Source organism: Aspergillus pseudotamarii, assembly GCF_009193445.1.
Source record: "Aspergillus pseudotamarii strain CBS 117625 unplaced genomic scaffold BDV38scaffold_7, whole genome shotgun sequence".
NCBI classification, from domain to species: Eukaryota; Fungi; Ascomycota; class Eurotiomycetes; order Eurotiales; family Aspergillaceae; genus Aspergillus; species Aspergillus pseudotamarii.
Window position 1 is genome coordinate 290,006 of NW_022475021.1, and position 17,718 is coordinate 307,723.

General features: G+C 49.4%; 6 protein-coding genes and 1 non-coding gene across 7 annotated transcripts; 3 read left to right on the forward strand and 4 right to left on the reverse strand.

Moving 5' to 3' along the window:
- Positions 1 to 533: 533 nt before the first annotated feature.
- Positions 534 to 2,079, forward strand: BDV38DRAFT_268386 (histidine phosphatase family protein; the record flags this gene model as incomplete). Its single annotated transcript, XM_032056760.1, has 3 exons — positions 534 to 1,011; positions 1,059 to 1,188; positions 1,236 to 2,079. The coding sequence occupies 3 exons, from the start codon at positions 534 to 536 to the stop codon at positions 2,077 to 2,079; spliced, it is 1,452 nt and encodes a 483-aa protein (XP_031917657.1).
- Positions 2,080 to 2,290: 211 nt separating this feature from the next.
- Positions 2,291 to 3,862, forward strand: BDV38DRAFT_237190 (uncharacterized protein). The gene has a single exon (XM_032053551.1). The coding sequence runs from the start codon at positions 2,521 to 2,523 to the stop codon at positions 3,421 to 3,423; it is 903 nt and encodes a 300-aa protein (XP_031917658.1). The 5' UTR covers positions 2,291 to 2,520; the 3' UTR covers positions 3,424 to 3,862.
- A 276-nt stretch (positions 3,863 to 4,138) lies between these two features.
- BDV38DRAFT_189967 (uncharacterized protein) lies at positions 4,139 to 6,202 on the reverse strand. Its single transcript, XM_032052250.1, has one exon. The coding sequence runs from the start codon at positions 6,056 to 6,058 to the stop codon at positions 4,193 to 4,195; it is 1,866 nt and encodes a 621-aa protein (XP_031917659.1). The 5' UTR covers positions 6,059 to 6,202; the 3' UTR covers positions 4,139 to 4,192.
- A 714-nt stretch (positions 6,203 to 6,916) lies between these two features.
- On the reverse strand, positions 6,917 to 9,210 carry BDV38DRAFT_190054 (Y-family DNA polymerase). Its single transcript, XM_032052251.1, has 2 exons — positions 8,911 to 9,210; positions 6,917 to 8,854 (listed from the first exon to the last, which is right to left on the reverse strand). Exons 1-2 carry the CDS (start codon positions 9,049 to 9,051, stop codon positions 7,181 to 7,183), a joined length of 1,815 nt encoding a protein of 604 aa, XP_031917660.1. The 5' UTR covers positions 9,052 to 9,210; the 3' UTR covers positions 6,917 to 7,180.
- On the forward strand, positions 8,836 to 11,734 carry BDV38DRAFT_189945 (DNA damage response protein RcaA). The gene is made up of 5 exons (XM_032052249.1): positions 8,836 to 9,269; positions 9,323 to 9,385; positions 9,442 to 9,521; positions 9,574 to 9,725; positions 9,780 to 11,734. Exons 1-5 carry the CDS (start codon positions 9,161 to 9,163, stop codon positions 11,530 to 11,532), a joined length of 2,157 nt encoding a protein of 718 aa, XP_031917661.1. The 5' UTR covers positions 8,836 to 9,160; the 3' UTR covers positions 11,533 to 11,734.
- A 297-nt stretch (positions 11,735 to 12,031) lies between these two features.
- On the reverse strand, positions 12,032 to 14,235 carry BDV38DRAFT_268390 (glycosyltransferase family 2 protein; the record flags this gene model as incomplete). The annotated part of the gene is made up of 4 exons (XM_032056761.1): positions 12,032 to 12,054; positions 12,267 to 12,472; positions 12,568 to 13,431; positions 13,520 to 14,235. The coding sequence occupies 4 exons, from the start codon at positions 14,233 to 14,235 to the stop codon at positions 12,032 to 12,034; spliced, it is 1,809 nt and encodes a 602-aa protein (XP_031917662.1).
- Positions 14,236 to 17,507: 3,272 nt separating this feature from the next.
- BDV38DRAFT_t48 lies at positions 17,508 to 17,579 on the reverse strand. The gene has a single exon. It is a non-coding gene; the product is annotated as a tRNA-Glu (tRNA).
- Between the last annotated feature and the right edge of the window lie 139 nt (positions 17,580 to 17,718).

The window sequence follows — 17,718 nt, forward strand, 5'->3', positions numbered from 1 at the left end:
GCAAAGCCCTATAACTAACTGCCTATAACTCCTCCCCATGTCTTACCTGATAAACCACCCAATCGATCAGGCTATGCATTACCCACTAATAGCAGACTAATTCCGCTAAGCATCCTTAGTCCAAATCCAGGCGCCTCTCACTGGCGGATTGCACCGATCCGCAGGGACGATGATACCTTGCGGAATGTCCGATCCTCGTAAACGGAAGGTGCAGCGTAGATCCACCCTTGAGCACTTAAAAACAATATGGCTTGACTGTTGGCTTAAATAGCCCAATTCCTTATCTGCCTGCCTTCACCGGCCGTCACAGGGGAACTTATATTATTTAAGACCTACCACCACCCCCTTTCACCTTGCATCCCGATTATCAACCGTTCGAATAAATTCGCATTAAGCCTCAGATGCAGCAGTTATTGCATTCCACGGCAGCCCTACTCGCCTTTCAGGCAGTAGTAGGCGATGCATCACCCACCTCAAGCTCATCGGCCGCGGCATCTGGTCCGACTGGGGCCAGCTACCCTTCTGGATTTGACATGTCTACCAGCTGGGGCAACCTTAGCCCTTATAAGGACCAGCCTGGGTTCGAGGTGCCGAACGGTGTCCCCAGAGGCTGTGAGCTTTCCCAGGCCCATGTCCTCCACAGACACGCACAGCGCTATCCTACGTCGTGGAAACTGGACGGTGGCGTAATTGAAGATTTTGCCCAGAAGCTCAAGAAATACACCAAGCGCCATGACAACGCGACGGTTGGCAAAGGAGCTTTGTCGTTTTTGAATGAGTGGGAGTATGTACTCGGAGAGGACCTCCTGCTCGTATCTGGTGCTGCGACGGAGGCAACGTCCGGCGCAAACATCTGGTCGAAGTATGGACGCGCACTTTATCGGGCCCCTCTCGGCGTCGCATCTTACGATTCTTCTTTGAATGTCTATCCTAATGGGACCGAGCGACCGAAACCGATCTTCAGGACGACAGACCAGGCTAGAATTTTGGAGAGCGCTCGCTGGTGGTTGAGTACGTTTGTCACTAGTTGGTGTAATTTTGTTGTGCTGACTTGTTAGGCGGCTTCTTTGGAAATACTGGCGCCAATAGCTCCTATTCCGAGTATGACCTTGTTATAACACACGAGGGCACCGGGTTCAACAACACTCTGGCGTCCGACGGTTCCTGCCCAGGAGACTTGGAAGAAGGGTAAGCACTAGTTTCATACGCAATATACTGTATGCTGACTGTTTCAGCGATGATTCGGGAGAAAAGTTCATCCCAAATCTTACTAAGGATGCCCTGAAGCGGCTGTCGCATTTCCTTCCTTCTGATTTCAACCTCACGGCCTACGATGTGGTGGGCATGTTCAGTCTCTGTCCGTACGAAACAGCAGCGCTAGGCAGCTCGTCGTTCTGCTCGTTATTCACGGAGCAGGAATGGCGCGATTTCGAGTATTTTGTTGATCTCCAGTTCTATGGTAACTATGGATTCGGCGCCCCAACTGGCCGCGCTCAAGGCATCGGATACGTTTTGGAGCTGGCAGCCAGATTAGAGGGCAAGCGGATCGAGACCAGCGATACGAGTATCAACACCACCATCGACTCCAAGCCTGCCACATTCCCTCTCAACCAACCATTGTATATGGACATGTCCCATGATGATGTGATTGTTGGAGTTCTAGCCGCTCTAGGTCTCAAGTACTTCAACTATGGATCGAAGGGCCTGCCTGACGATGTGGTTCACGCTGTCCCTCGTACCTTTAAGCTCAACGAGGTTACACCTTTCGGGGCACATCTGATTTCCGAGATCTGGACTTGCCCGGAAAAGACTAACTTCCATCAACTTGATGGCGCGCTGTACAAGAATCCGGATCTTTCCTCGACATCCGACACCACAGATGTTATTCGGTTCGTGCTGAACGGTTCCCCGGTATCGCAGGAAGGCCTAGATGGATGTGAAAGCTCTATCAATGGCTTCTGTGATGTAGAGGACTTCCTGAAGGGTGTTTCCAAGCTGAAGGAAAAGGCCGAGTACCAGTATGCTTGTTTTGGGAACTACACGGCCGGTCACCAGGTTGGTGATGGACGCCCTGAGTGATCTGTGGGTCATGACGATGTGCATTCTACATGAGTGACCACCTAATGTTAGTGAATCATAGTTCTCATGTACATCGCATTTTGTAGGCACATACATTAATATCACCATGAATAGCAGTGTCTGTGTTATAGTCAATGGATTAGTCACAGGGCATTGCCAAGCTGAACATTGAAGCCTAGACTGCTATGATTATCTCGTTTGCACAGTCGTCACAAAGATCTCATCCTTTCGTAAAAGTTTTCTGCCTCCATCTATACTCACACCCTCGTAGACTAACCGTCTTCGCCCCTTTCACCCAGCACTACAACGAGTTTACTACAACACCACAGCCACGAAACTACCCAGTCTAAGTAAGAGATCATCACAATAATTCATATCAATCCACAACATACGAAACTATAACGATATCGAAGCCAGCATACACACCCACAAGTATCTAGAATGTCTGCAGTCTCAGACAACCACACCGACAAATTGACCAACGAAACACACTCATCCACCATCTCATCCTCCTACACAAAGATAACCATGGACATATGCAACAGAATCTCAAGCACAGAGCCCATCATCTGCTCATCCGCCTCCACAACCTCCCTAGTATCCCTCAAAGGCATCACTAGAGACGACATCGAAAGCCTCTTCTCCTGGCCCACCACCACAAGATCACCCCTAACATCCTTCTTTACACCTCTAAACGACAACCTCGTCTCCTTCGAGGACGAAATCTCCAGTGACTCGGGTACTACCACCGCATCCTGGAACGAATGGGATCTCGACCCTGGACTGAACTTCGATAATTCCATTTCCAATAACGTCGCCCCGACCAGGCATCCGTATATTCCACAGACACCATGGGAGCTTGACTACGACGATGACAATGAAGGTGGATGTCTCATCATTCACGACCCAACCATCCTCCTCACTACTCTCAAACAGAACGATGTATCTGCGTTCCTCAAGAGAAGGGAATGCGGCATCCCTGTCTTCCGCGGCGAAAACTTGGTGATTAGGAACTTCGACTCTAATATCCATGAGTTAATTAACGACCCAGCCCCATGGACTCCATATACTCTCTCGACAAGACTTCTTACTCTAGAGGGTCATATCCAGGATACGCCTGGCACAAAGCTCTCGACCAAATATCCCCTATCAAAACTTGGGGGCGCAGGAAGGTCGGGCACAGGGTTACCTGGCTTATTGACCAGGTATTCCGGTACCATGGCATTTGCGTTCGGGGGTTCGGTGTGGGTGTGGCTTGTGTTTCTAGTCTTAGGCGGCTGGTGCCTGTTGTTAGGTTGGAGGCGGCGAGGGAAGTCCCTGTTAGGGCTTGGAGCGGGGCCGTGAGGGATGTTGGGCTGGCTGGGTTGTGGGATTTGATAGTTGGGTCGAGTAGGGAGGGGAGTGTGGAGGTTGATGTTGATGTGGATTTTGGTTGTGGGGGTTTGGATATCGATCGGTTGTTTTCTTCTTCATCTTCTTCCCTTCCTCCTAGGGGTAGTGAGGACAAGGAGAAGGCGCGGGAGTGTTTGATTTATCTTGGGGGCAGGGGGTAGAGATATCTTGTTAAGGTGTTAGTGATGAGTTGCCTTTTTCCTGCGGCTGAGTTTTTCCCCTCCGTATTATGTGGGTTTTACGGTCGTAGGTTTTTTAATGGCGCTCGTGTTCTCTTTTTTTTGGATGTTCAGTTGCTGTGATGAAGTTAGGGTTACGTTCGGTGTACGGTCAATTACGTATGCCTGTGGCTAGATCATCGTTAAATTAATGTCATTCAGTTATATCTAGAGAGTTAGTCTGTTTATCGTGCCTTCATAATCCATATACTCGAACATGTCAAACTCATTATGCGTATGGGTATCTAGCAACGGTTACCAAGAGGAAAGCCGGCCATCTATCGCTTACAGAGATTAGAGGAAATCAGATTGAAAAGAAGAAAATGACGGGAGAGAACGATGGGTATCCCGCTCGGACAATGCCAGCATTGGCCACGATGCAAAACAGCTGCTGAGTGGAATGGGAAGGCCATATCATGTAGACGTGCCGCCGAGTATGGTAAACAAAAGAAAAAGAAATACAAGATTGTTGTGGTGTTAATGGCAACGTTAGAGTGTCCCGTCTAGGCTGTCTCTGTGGCAGCCTCCGTGGCCTCGTCAGCCTCTGAGTCTGGCTCTGAGTCTGGTAATTCCGGTAGGTAAGAGAGGTCCTGAGAATCACTCGCTCTCAGTAGACCCCGGCCACTTTCTCGAAGATCGGCTATTTCCTCTGGTGCGAGGACTCGCCCTCCGAGTTGGATGTCATTTACATGCACGGAATACTCAAGGGCTTTCTTGGCTTCCTTTATTAGCTCCTCTGTCCAACCGAGGCAGCGTTTAAGACTCTGGTTCATTTTCTGGCTGTCAGCCAAAAGCTCTTGATGTTTAGCAAGGTCGATGAAAAACTTCTTCTCGTCCTGGGCGCGATGTCGCGCATCATGTTCCGCCAAGGAATCAGGACTAAGAACGCCCTCATCCATGACAGAATCCTCATCACTTAACTCGGACAGTTCCTCCGGTGACTGGACGGAAGAGTGTTCATGTTCATCACTTTCGTCCGCTTCGGCCATGATACCCAAAGAAGCACCAGAAACGGAACGGCTGGAGGGTGCCACGGACAGGCGACCCGCACGGCTGAGACGCCGATATCTTCGCAGCTCCGCATTTTGCTTCCGCATTTCGCGTTCGAGCGTGCGATTAATTGCGAGGAGTGACGAGTTACTGATTTCGAGATCAAGGATCTTACGCTCCGTACGGGCACTAATAGCCACATCGTCTTTGGCTTGCCCCGATTCAGACTTGGCTGGACTCTGTAGCGAAGAATCATGGGTCTCCACAGAGGCTGCGGATCCATTGCTAAAAACTCGTGGTCGGAGTCCTGGAATTGGTTCGGAAGCAACAGCGCTAGCGTCAATTTTAATGTCGGACGGAGATATTATGATAGGACTTGGTCGCAATGGTTCTCTTGGAGAGGTAGCACCATGTCCCGAATCGACACTGGATGATTTCATGTGTCTCGGAGCTGGTGTAGTTGGTTTCGGAGAAAAGTGACTCATGGGTGGGCTCGGCATGTGCGAGATTATCTGGGGGGCAAAGTCAAATCGAGTGCCAGCCTGAGAGCCAAATTGTGGCCCAGGCTGTGGACTGAGTTGTGAGCCAACCTGCGAGCCGGCCTGAGAACCAATACCGTCCGACAGTCGGGGAGAAGAGGCATTTAGCCTGGGGGATGCCAATCGCGGGGATGCCGACGGAGGTTTGGAGCCAACAACAGAGCGAGTTAGCCCGGTCGAGCGTCGTTTGTACACTGGCGCTGTGTTGAGCTCTTCCGATGGGCCCTCTTGTTCCCCATTAGCATATACAAAAGTGGGGTGTGATGGTTTCGCCACAGCCTTCGGTCGGTTATCAACATCTGGATTCGATCGCGCATCGGAAGCGTGGAAAAACCTAGGTGTGTTTGAGGGTGCTCCACAGACAGAACTCGGTCGTGAACGCTGAGGTTCCGTTGTCAAGGTTTTAGCCCTGGTGGTTCTCGGAGGCTCAGGCTTGCCCCCCGTCCGGACAGGACTCCGGTCTGTCCGCTTTCCTACTGTTGAGCCACCAGTTGATATGTAAGAAGGCGAGTAGTGTCCACTCGAGGGCGTGTTCGGGGTAGATGTTGGTCCATCGCGTCTACTCGTGCGAGTACCGGATCGAGGGGTAACGTTGGCACTGAGGTACACCGACTCGGCATCCGGCTTGGAGATGGAGGCCGGGTGTTCGGAGGGGGTCAATCGTCTGGGAGTGCGGTACCCCCCCGGGTTGGCAAGTTTTGGAGTTAGAGGGGATTTGGTGGATCGGTTGAAAGCTGCACTGAGTGAGGGGGTGAAGGGTTTGGCGACGGGGCCGTTGGCGGTTTGTTTATCGGAGGTCATAGTTACGGGACTCGAGGGGCGGAAAGGAGGGCGACTCATGACATTGCGGTACTCCACGAAGATCTGCAAGCATGGTGGTACCAGCCAGAGAAAAAAAAGGAATGAGCTGGCTGGGGCACTAACAGAGCAGACGGAGGTTGCGTTATTAGTGAGAGGAGATCATAAAAAATATTGGAGGGTCGGGAAACGGGGGGGGGGGGAAAGGAAGTGGTGAGTTTGGAGGTGATTTTTGTTGTGCCAACACCGCAACAACGGTTCAGATGTCGAAGTGATGCCGAACTAAACCAAATCTAACGACACTAACCCAAACATGTCGCCGAATCAAGTTTAGTGTCGTTTTTCACCGCAAAATGATTCCCTGTTACTCTGGACTACATTCCAAGGACGGGAAAGCATATCAGAAATCTGGATTCCCCAGGAACTTGTCAAATTGATAAGAGGGACAATAAGGTGAAACATTCTGGGGAATTCCTCAGGTGCAAAATAGCATTGGAATGTTATCGGAAAAAAAAAAGATCTACGTATTAGATCTGGACTCGAATGTTTTACATACAGTCTCAAAACCCCCAATCTCCCTTTCGGCGTCAGTCCACCCTCATGCATGCTGATGCACCGGCCCATCCCGATCAACATCGGCAGATGGCAAAGGAGAGAAAAATCTGCCAAGTTCACCCTTTCCCATTAGCGAGCACAAAATCTCTAAAGGTATTATTATTTAGCTTTTCTCTTTCCCTCTCTTGCCTTCTCTGCGGCAAGAATTTATATACACCTAATATTTGCCCGCTCCATATCAACAAAAATTGCCGATGGTGCGGGATCGGCGGCTAGTGCATTGGAGACGAGCCATGCAAGGAGAATATACAACTAGCATGCCAGGTTTCAGATGAGATCTATATTCCAAGGTTTTCCTTATCGTGGCCGGCACAATGTCTTACAGGAAACGCCTGTTTCAATCTTAACCACGGCCATAACGGCAAGATGCAAGGTGGAGTCTGACCAATGCGCTCCATAGATAGACAGCTTTCTCCAAGATATATGTGAAACAAGTTGATTCTTTTTTTGCCCGGACGGATGAATGAACCTCATGATGTGCCTGTTGCCCGGCAAAAGATCATGATGTTGCTCGGGTTACGTATCTTCAGTCATTGGAAGATAACCGTATCATGTGAAGAACAGTCGCTTTTGGCGCGGGTCAACAGGCTCCTGTGACGTGCTCTTCCTCTTCCGCGGTTTCGGTGGGATAGGCTCAGCATCTTGCGAAGCTCCTTGTATGGCTTCCTTAATGGTTTGTTTTGAGAGACAGAAATCGACGTGCTCATTGAATGTTCGGTCATCCGCAACCTGTGGTTTTGAGCAAACCGGACAATCCCAATACGTAGGCTGTGGTTCAGACGGGGTGGCAGGGTTTTTTTCAGACTGATCAGCTGCGTTAGGCTCAGATACTTCCTGGCTGAGCCTCTCAAGGTCGTTCATGTCCTCCTGTATCTCCTGGCGAGCAGCTCTCTCAAATGCTTCTTCCGCACTGATCTCTTGTTCAGCTGCATCTGAAGTCGAGTCAACAGTAGGTTTGGAACGCGTGGCCCAACCGAAGAAGTCAATCCCCCCTTTCTTGGTGCTTACCAAATTGGTGCAGCGAAGGCCAAGAAGACGCAGTTTCATGTTAGGGATCTCCTTCTCCAGCTTTTCTAGCATTGGAAGGGAGAACGTATAGAGGTCCTTAGCCAGAAGCACCGCTCTTGGTGGTTGACACTGTCGGGAGAGAACCTCGAATGTGGCCAACTTCACTTTAAGCACCAACGTGCGGCCCTTGAATTCAGTCCGAGTCAAATCTTTCTCGAGCTCCTGAGCAATCGCCCAGAGCTTTTCTCTGAGAGCTTCCTTACCCCCCATTTCATTAAAAGTGCTCTCAGTGCCGACACTTTTTCGCTCATAGTTTTCCACCGGTTGAATCTTTGTTCTCCCCAACCCAAGGTAGCACTGAGCCAGAAAATGAAATGCCTTCTCACCGAACAGCTTGGCCAACAGTGCGCGTTGAGCATAAATATCGCCGCATGTCTTAATCCCAACTGCGTCCAGTTCACGCTCAAAGACTCGGCCAACACCGTTCACTTTTCGCACGGGGAGATCACTCATAAATTCCATAATAGCGTCTCTATCGTTAGGGACACGAAACTGACCGTTTGGTTTGTTGCGGTTGGATGCGATCTTGGCGATCTTTGCATTAGCTGCGATGCCAGCAGACACCGAGATTTTCGTTTGCTCCAATACCTCCGCGCGCATGCGATTGACAGCATCCTCCGGATCGATTTGGTTTTCGGTGCAATAGGCGGTTATGTTTAAGTACGCCTCATCTATACTAGCACTTTCGAAGAGTGGGTCATATTGGGCGAAGATAGCCCGAATTTCCTGTGCCTTGGCACCGTACTTCTGGTGGTTTATAGGAAGGCAGATGAGCTGCGGGCACAGTTTCATGGCTACGAATGAGGCCATCCCACTTCGGCAGCCGAACTTTCGAGCCTCGTAATTACAGGTAGTTAAGACCCCTTTGCCCACAGCAAAAGGGACAGTTTTCAATTCCGGCCGGTCCAGTTCTTCGACTGCAGCAAAGAAAGCATCGCAGTCGACGTGGACGATGTATTGCGACAAGTCCCGACTAAGTTCCAACTCATCTAGAAGCTGATCCGCCCTCCGTAGGTCATAAGACAAATCTAGATTTTCAAGACGGGTCTTCTCTTTCAAGATGCGCTCAATCTTTTCCGTCAGGATCCGGTCGCGGTTTTGCTCATGATTAAAGAATTTCGATCCTTTAGATGCGTTGTATATTATTTCCGATACCTTGACGTTCGTTCAGTGGTCGCTTTAGCTATACATGAAGCCAGTGTAGCGCTCACCTTCTGCTGGTCAACCGCATCCTGACCGGCTTTGGTCAACGAGGGACCTAATAATTGATATTTCAATGTCGCATATTCATTGGATACTCCCTTTGAGGTAGATGGCACCTCGTCAGGAGGCGTCTCGCCCCGTGGTTCCATATTTCATACATTGATCCGCCGCGATAATTCATACGAAATCCGGGGGACGCGGTCTTTCCCAAGCAGGCAGCATTGAGACGCCTGGTCACGTGATCACGTGTTGCGGGTGATGCCTTCACGTGCGTTCGATGTCATCTGCACTCCAACACCAGGAGCATCGCATCAGAACTCACTGCCCCTCATGTGGATCCTGGATTCGGATGGAGATCTCTTGAATAGTATGTGATGCTCATGCTGCCGAATTGTCAGTTGTCTGCTAACAATTTTCGAGGAAAGCGCGTCTGGTTACGACCAGGGCAGAAGTATCTCTTTGGCCGGATCAGACAAGATGGCGGTAATTTCCCCCTTTCCCCGTCCTCGAATAAATTATACTAACTGGCCATTTCTTAGTCCGACATGCCATACAACATAGCTCAATATCGCGAAAGCACATGGTGATCGAAATTTCTTCAGTTAAAGATGGTGATGGGGTACAATGCTTGTTCTTGCTGATACTTCCTTTTTGGTCGCTGACTTGCATAGTCACAAATCTACGCGAAGTCGGAAATTACAGTGATCGACCAGAACTCCAAATGTGGAACGGTAGTGGATGGAAACCAAATACGGGGCGAGAGTGTCAGTCTGACCGGTGAAGAGCATACAATCAAGTTGGGGAGATATCAACATTTGCTGCGGTGAGTGTGTCCTCAGAAACCGTCATACACCGGCTAACGGGGACTTTTTACTAGGATTAAATGGCAGCCTACCGTGCTTACATTTTCTTTCTCGTCTAAGGAGCTCAAGGCGAAAGATCCTCTAGCCCATGTCCGTTCACGCCTTGAAGATCTAGATATTAAAACAATCATCCCATATATCGTTGACAAAACAACACATGTTGTACAGAGCAAACGTAACACAGCAAAAGGCTTACAGGCGCTGGTGAATGGGAAACACATTGTTGCGAACTCATACATCGATGCACTTGTCTACGCTGCGACACCGAGTGACCTTGAAAACCTAGAGTCACTTTCCCCGTTGGAGGTCGACTTCGACTCTGCATGGCCAGATCCAACTAAGCACCTTCCACCGCCCGGCAAAGAACTTGTCCATAGACCAGCCGAGGCATTTGCACCTATCCCAGATCGCGTTAACCTATTCGAAGGTTATACATTTGTCTTTGGTGATGCCGCACAATTCGAAAACCTGCATGATCCCATCGCCAATGGGCACGGGAAGGCTTTGCTGTATCATGTTGAGAATGGGGTAACTGCAGCAGACGACATCGCACAGTTTATGAGGAATGCAGCCGGTGAAAAAGGTCTAGGGAGTCAAAGAGATGGGCCCGGAGGGGTTGTTCTTGTTCGGTTCCGTGCAAAGGGAGGCTACGAGGAGTGGTCAATCGAGCTGAGCAATCAAGTTGCGCTTCAAACCAATCAGCGCGTGATTGAACAGAGTGAATTTCTCGACGCAATTTTAGCAAACGATGCCTCATCCCTCTGCCGCACACTACCATCACCGGAGCCCACGTCAAGCCAGGAAGTAAGCGCGACGCCGGCATCACAACCTGCCTTGACACCCGTGGAGAACGTTCAAATCGTCGATTCTCAGGCAGTTGAGGAACATAGTCAACCGACTAAGTCGCAGTCAAAAGGCCCGCGCGTGCGCAGCTTTGTCAGTAAGATGAAAACCTTTGATGATGGGTTTGACATTAATGCCATCCCTGCTCATCCTCCGGATGACGAGGATGTTGTTGTGGATTCGTTGCCGGCTATGGATATAGGATCTTCATCAGGGCAACAGACACAGCCGCGCACTAATATGCAGGAGGAAGAAGACGTACTCTCTCAACTTCTTCCTGGAGCTAATGCGATGAAACGTCGTCGCGCTGAGACTGTCCAAAGAACCATGGATGAATCAACACCCCGCCTTAAGGAGGAAGTGCACCAACCTAAACGTCAGAAGTTAGACGTGCTCGAGGCTGCTCGGCAACATCGAGAGGCAGAAGAGGATGCCCAACGTCAACGCCGAGAGGAAGAAGAAGCTGAGCTCCAGAACTCTCTGAAAGATATTGAAAAGTTAAAAGGACTCGCTATTGTGGAAGAGATGGAGATGCCGGTCCGAAAGATTGCTGATGAGGACAGCCGGTGGGATGAGCGATGGAATGGACGGAAGAATTTCAAAAAGTTCCGCAAAAAAGGCGATCGGAACCGATCTCGCCATAGGCTACAGACAGTTATTGTCCCGCTGGAAGAAGTGACACGCAAGGCCTTTGGCATCGGCGAGCACTACTGGGTTAGCAGTAGCAAATCTGCCGACAATACTCAGACGGAAAATCGCCGAGAACCTTCTGCAAGCGAGCAAGACACCAGAGAATCGCGGTCTCAATCTCTTGCTCGGATAGAGTCGGAGCCAATCGCCCCTCGAAGCCAGAAACGATCTCGAGAAGAGCGCGACTCCGACAGTGATGATGAACTCCGTTTTCGCTTCCGCCGCAAGAGGTAAGGGTAAGTTATTCATGGCCGCAACACCAGCCGTGATGGAGCGAGCCCCCGTACCGTAATACGGTCGAACATACTCAGTTTCGCTTATACCTTCTCACTCAGTCGCTGCTATTTCCTTGTACTATTGGCCACAGTAGTAGTGGGGTTATCTCCTCTTGGTGTTTTTCCCGTTTCCGTGTGTAACTTCGGAAGCGTATCTCTCAGTCAAGCATCATTGCTAATGTCTTGCGACGATCCTGGGTCTTTCCTTTTTGTTTTCCTGTCTGCGTTCTCGGAGGTATACGAATCAGAAAGGGTACCCCATGTCGCGAAGCTGGATCACATTCTAAGCAGCTTTCTCCAAGCACGCGATATGTTGCAGCCAGTATCAATAATTTGGAAACATTCCTATATTAGCCTACCTGGTCAAGAGTAACTGCTCAGCGCAGAAAAAGCTTGACTTTCAGCGATGCTACCATCTTTCCTCTGTACACCAAGAGACCTGACAGTCATCCTCCTGCCTAATTTGCCGCGTCGTCGGCGACTCTCTGCCATCTCCTCCAACCTCAGCACCATCCCAACAGCTTTGTGGTCTTCGGTGAGTTTGGGGTGTCGCTTTGCAAAATACCGTGCATATTTGAAGAGTGACCAATAACAACTGGCAACGTTTGTAAGAGTGATGAAGATCTTGTAAGGCATCTGCAATGTGTCAGGATTTATGCGTGAAGTCCGGTGCAGCAGGGAACATTGTATGACCTACATAGTACCAGAGAACAACGTTCCAACCGACCCGTTCGTCCTTCTGACGCAGATGAATCGCGTTGAAGATAATGACATTGATCAAGTACAAAGCCAGAGTTGCCCCCAAGATGGCAACACAGAACGCGGGACGGACAATGAAGGCAATGGGGAATATGAACGGAGTGAACACATACAGCAGGGTCTCGTAGACCTGCTCAACACTCTAGGTTAGCCACTGGAACATCCAGGACCTTGCTTCATGAGCAGGTAGCTACATACCTCCTGAATAACGAAGAGCTTCGCGCCGAATTCCCACCTACCCAACCTCCAAGACCTAACAAGGTACAATAGATTATACCATATCCCATTTGCCACAAAGAAATTCCACCGCAGAAATCTCTGCTTGAAAACGGTTGTTTCGCCGAAGCCGCCTCTACTTGAGCCCCGATCAACGAAGAAGAGAGCAGCCGGCGTTGTAGTCTCGACAAAGACAGCACTGCACATTTGAATCCTTCCCCCAAGCCGCCGGCAACTGTTTCCCATGAACCAATCCTCACTAATGGAGAAACCTGGATGGTGCTGGAGAGTCTCCTTCAAGAACCCTCTTTCCCATAAGGATATAGCTCCATGGGGGAAGGTCGCGCTGCCAATGCGTCCGGCGAAACTGCGCTGTAAGCCAGCTAGTTTGTATTCGAGGTCCTGTGCCTGTTGACAATATGAGCCTAGTCGAGAGTCGGAGCCAACGGATTTGATTGTGTACCCAATGCAGCGGACTTGCTGGTTTAACCGAGAAACGGCCACAGGGAAATGCGGGGGTAGGAGACAATCATCATCGATGAGCAGGACGTGGCGAAAGGATTTGACTGCATGACAGCCGATGAAAATCGCAACTATTTTGGAGCCAACGGGACACCAGATATGATTGACGCCGTGGACTCGGCATACCTCCTCGGTATCGTCTATAGGAGTGGGCGAGTCACCATTGGCAATCACATAGATCTGTGAGGCTGGAAAGATTTTCAACGCAGCCTCGAGAGTCCGACCAATGATGGGGCCAGCCCTATAGCATGGGATCAGAAGAGCCGTGTTTGGCGCAGTTGGGCCAATACGGCGTTGTTGATAATAATCTGGCCCTGGGAAGTCATTCTCAAAGGTGATAAGAAGCGGCGCAAACGAATAGCTGTAATGAGAAACCTCCATGAGCCGCGCGACTACAATACTGTATTCGAGGAATCCCGCCGTCTTTTCAAGAGAGGGGGGCAACTTACAATATAAGCAGAAAAATAAAGATCGCCCAGCCACCGGAGAATACAAACTTATGTTGCATCACCCAATAGAGCCAGTATACAGCACCTTTCCACAAGGGCAATCCGACCAGAACGAAGTATACAAAAACAACACCGATGATATATGCCGCATATTCGATCAACAGCCGGATCCAATACTTGCGTTGGTGTTTAATTTTGACGAGTGTTGCCCTGTTGTACACGCTCCTCACGCTGTCACCCAGTGTCATTCTAGTGACATTGCCCGGTCGCGGTATGGGCAAAGGCGACCGGCTGTTTTGTCCTATCAGTGGCTCTCGTACACTGCTGTCTGAAAAGGGATCATGTTCCAGAAACTGCGGCGGATTTATTGAATCACTCGAGCTGAGGTTAAGACTAGAAGTTATACCCCGAACATGTGGAGGAACACTTGGACCTTGGTCTCGATGCAATTGCTTCCTTCCCTCCTCCAAGACCGATGAATAACTTGCTGCGCGCTGTGGAGCTTCCCGTTTGTCCGATACCTTAGTTGCCCAACTTATTGTACGCTGGTTTCTTTTCTGAATGTGAATCTCCTCAGCTTGGCTGCTAGGATGGTAACAAGGAGAAGTAGCCCTATGGGTCCCTTCAGCCGTGTCCTCCCTTCTTGATACTGCATTCAGAAGAGATTGCGGAACGAAAATATCTTCCACAATTGGGTCGTCATCAAGTGAAGACATATTGCGAGTACTGCATTTGATCGAGACTCAGAAGTCGCATCTTGCACTACAAATATAACCTGTGCTTGGATATATGGAGCCAACAATACTGGTTAGGGGCACCCATCGCTCGTGCTCGCTCGTGCGCTTCATGAATTTAGGTTCCAATTTAGGTTCTTATTGATTTTTTACTGCTCAGCAGCTGAGGCACAGCCTTCTCACAGTCACCCTCACAGGCATGTGGTACAAGCATACCTACATTAGCTAATCGGCATACCCAAACTAATAACAATGGAGTGATCGAGTGTTGTGGAAAGAGCACATGCAGTGGTCACTCTCATTAGCTGGACACGATTCCCGGAATATGCTCACAACTAGGACCTTCAGACTCTACAGGAACAATGAGTTCAGTGCACACTCGTCCATGCATAAAATGAGCTAGGAAAGATCTGCATTCTTAGCCTCAGTAAAATCGTGGGTTGGCAAGGTCATTGTCACGGATATACAACGGCAATGAAAGCAAAACCTGGAAATTGTACGGTAGCATACCGCAGCAAATATGTTGCTGGCGCTTAGGTCTTCCATTTTACTTGGGCTAGCCTTTTCGAGGAGAAAACGAACATTACGTAGCATCTGCTCTCACGCTACGCTTTCTGTCAACAGTCCCGGGATCCGTCTGAGGCTGCAATGGCGATCTCCGTACTTTGTTGCTTGCCGGGGAAAGGGAGAGACACGAACATAGCCGTGGACCAAAGTGAGTGGGGCCGTCCGCAGCACTGGGGGAGAAGGTCGTCGGGTTCGGGGATTTCTTCCCTGAGACATGATTGAATCCCAACAGTGGCCTCTTACCCGATTTGCACATAGCAATTTGGGAATTCCCCGCCGTGGTAGCCTGTCCAACTCTGTAATGAGGGAGATTTGTGCAGCACAAAGCGCAAATGCTACTGCGATTCAATGTATGGTGTAACATACATGCATGACTCGACGCGTCTCAGAAATAAATCATACGTGCCAGGCGCATCTCAAATCCGAGCTGCCCATGAATCGGCCAGAGCGGGATGACTGAAGTATACGCAAGCAATGTGGCGAGTGAAGCTTCGCTAAAGCATATGTAAACACTAGTTAATCCTACATAACGGTTTTCTAGGTGGTAAAAGCCACAAATTGAACTTTAGATGCGATTGAGTTTCCCGATATCGCCACCAGCCGAGAGTTTGTATGAACTTTCGATAACAAAAAGCCCTGGTCGATATCGAGCGCGGACACCGAGGCGTCCAATCAGCTTCCCGTAGTAATGATTGCCCAATCTCCTCATTCTCCTCCATTCAGGATACCTCAGCCCTTCAGGTAGCCCCGGCGGCTGCAAGATATCTCTTGCATGAACAGTTCCACCTACAGCTCCATGGTCTGGACCTCTGCACGCAATATGATGTCAACCACTTGGGTGCAATCTACATTCAGTCCGGATACCACGAAACACAGCCTCGATTTCCCTACGTCATCTGCCAGAACACCAAGGATACGATATCGACGAGCGCAAGTGTCAATTGTCTTTCTTCGCCAGCGTGCTCCACGAATTGATCGATTCAACCGCGTTCCTCTGAGATATGCGTTCCCCTTGGCTTCGCAGTTCCCTCGGTGCTCCCAGCATGGTGACGGCATGACAAGCATGTCAATTCCAGACCATGTTCCTGACTCTTTTTCTTTCTTTCTATGCATGTCTTACAGACTCGTGAGGTTTTGTTTACTGAGGGTGGGCGGCTCATTGATTCGGACATTCCAGAGACCATCCGTTCCTTGTTTACGTGCTTCCTCCTTCTCTTCTAGGCAAAGCTCACATCGTAGAGAGGACAACGAAATACGATCCACAGAAGGGATTGGTTGGTTGATCGATTGCTCTGTATAATAATTCTCGGAAAACATCCCTTCCGGGTGTTCTTTTTCGAACAGTCATCCCATCAGAGGGAACAAATGACTCGCCACATAAGGTGGGGTCCCGAACTCATGCGCGAGGGTTCTATATCCTGACAATGGGGCCCAGTCAGTAATGCACCGTAGCACAGGTTGAAGTACTAAGTAACTTTATTAAATTCTCAGGGCGTATGTGGAAAAGGACTCCGGGTATGGGGAACCTTATGTCTGTGCCTATCAGATTCAAGGAGTATGCCCGAGCCGAAGGAAGAACATGTCGCTAGCGCTGCGCTTAATTTGATTTACTTTAGCCTTTGTAGATTGAGTTTGGTTAGTGCTAAACTTATCTTATAAGCGATCATTGATGTTTATTTCAGTAAATGTTTGTTTATTCTTATCATAGGGAGAGGCCGGCTGTGGATTTCCTAAGCGCCGGTCACATTGTTGTCTTCGTTACCGGCGCCTACGTGGCAAGGGAGCAGAAGGAGTGCTAAAACATCTTATGAAAGACAAATGCTCACAAATGTCCAGCTTGGTTTGTCCAGTGCCCTAGCTAGGGTTGTTGTTTGCACCCTATTATCGATTGGGTGGTGTGAAGTAAGGGGAATGTGGGATTAAGGAGGGGAGCCTGTTGGGGCCTCGAGTCCCCCCCCAATCTTCCTGATATCCTTTTCCTCGAGTGAGGGGGTTTTAATTCGACTATAATAATTGACTCTTGTGATCTGATATGAACTACTACGTATTGACTTTGGGCGACTTTGATGTATACTTTACCAAGCCCTTGGTTCCTGCGAGGTGTCTCAACTTTCACTATCGTAGCTGGGGAGTTCAGCTAGAACCATACATGGACGCCCTAAAGCAGCCGTACCGTCAAGGTCTTTGTTCAGCGATAGTCGTATAACAGAGATGGTGTAATGGTTCAAAGGGATATATATTTTCGCTCTCTGCGTCCGCGTCTGGCAAGAGGAAAGAGAAAGCTATTTTATTAACGCCAATCTCAAGAATAGCGTAATGCGAAGTTAGCTACTAGAATCAATATAAAATGGTAAGTAAGTACGCTACACGCAACACAGTCTCGCATCTTGTCTGTCCAAGAATGCCCAAATGGGCGCGTCGTATCTATCGCCATTAACATGCATATTTCACGAATCACCGCTCTTCTCGGGACCATTGGACTGGGTAACCGGCAGGCCGTCCATTACAAGATCTGATTCGCGAGCAAAATGAATGTAAAGGTGGAGATGCAAAAGAGGGGGCTTAGTACATTTCGTCGTACAGACAGTCCTTGCTCGTTAACATTATGGGACTTTCGCATACACCACACCATATCTAGTTAGTGGTAGGCAAAACTAGAGCAACGAAAATGAAGCGAAAAAAGATAATTCCGATGCGGGGAATCGAACCCCGAGCTGCTGTGTGAGAGACAGCGATGTTAGCCATTACACCACATCGGATGATTGTTGAAGAGAAGAGGACTTTTACGCAAAATAAATTAAAATATTTGGTAGCCCAGTTAGGGCTCTCCGGGTGTCTTATCCGAAAAGCAGAACGAGTCATTGATTTCGTCGTGTGACCTTTGCCGAGACCCGATAC

Coding starts and splice junctions, on each gene's coding strand:
- BDV38DRAFT_237190 (XM_032053551.1), top strand. CDS start 2,521: ATGTCTGCAGTCTCAGACAACCACACCGACAAATTGACCAACGAAACA.
- BDV38DRAFT_189967 (XM_032052250.1), bottom strand. CDS start 6,058: ATGAGTCGCCCTCCTTTCCGCCCCTCGAGTCCCGTAACTATGACCTCC.
- BDV38DRAFT_190054 (XM_032052251.1), bottom strand. CDS start 9,051: ATGGAACCACGGGGCGAGACGCCTCCTGACGAGGTGCCATCTACCTCA. Junction 8,855..8,910: donor ATGCGGTTGACCAGCAGAAG/GTGAGCGCTACA, acceptor ACGAACGTCAAG/GTATCGGAAATAATATACAA.
- BDV38DRAFT_189945 (XM_032052249.1), top strand. CDS start 9,161: ATGCCTTCACGTGCGTTCGATGTCATCTGCACTCCAACACCAGGAGCA. Junction 9,270..9,322: donor GGATGGAGATCTCTTGAATA/GTATGTGATGCT, acceptor ACAATTTTCGAG/GAAAGCGCGTCTGGTTACGA. Junction 9,726..9,779: donor AGATATCAACATTTGCTGCG/GTGAGTGTGTCC, acceptor ACTTTTTACTAG/GATTAAATGGCAGCCTACCG.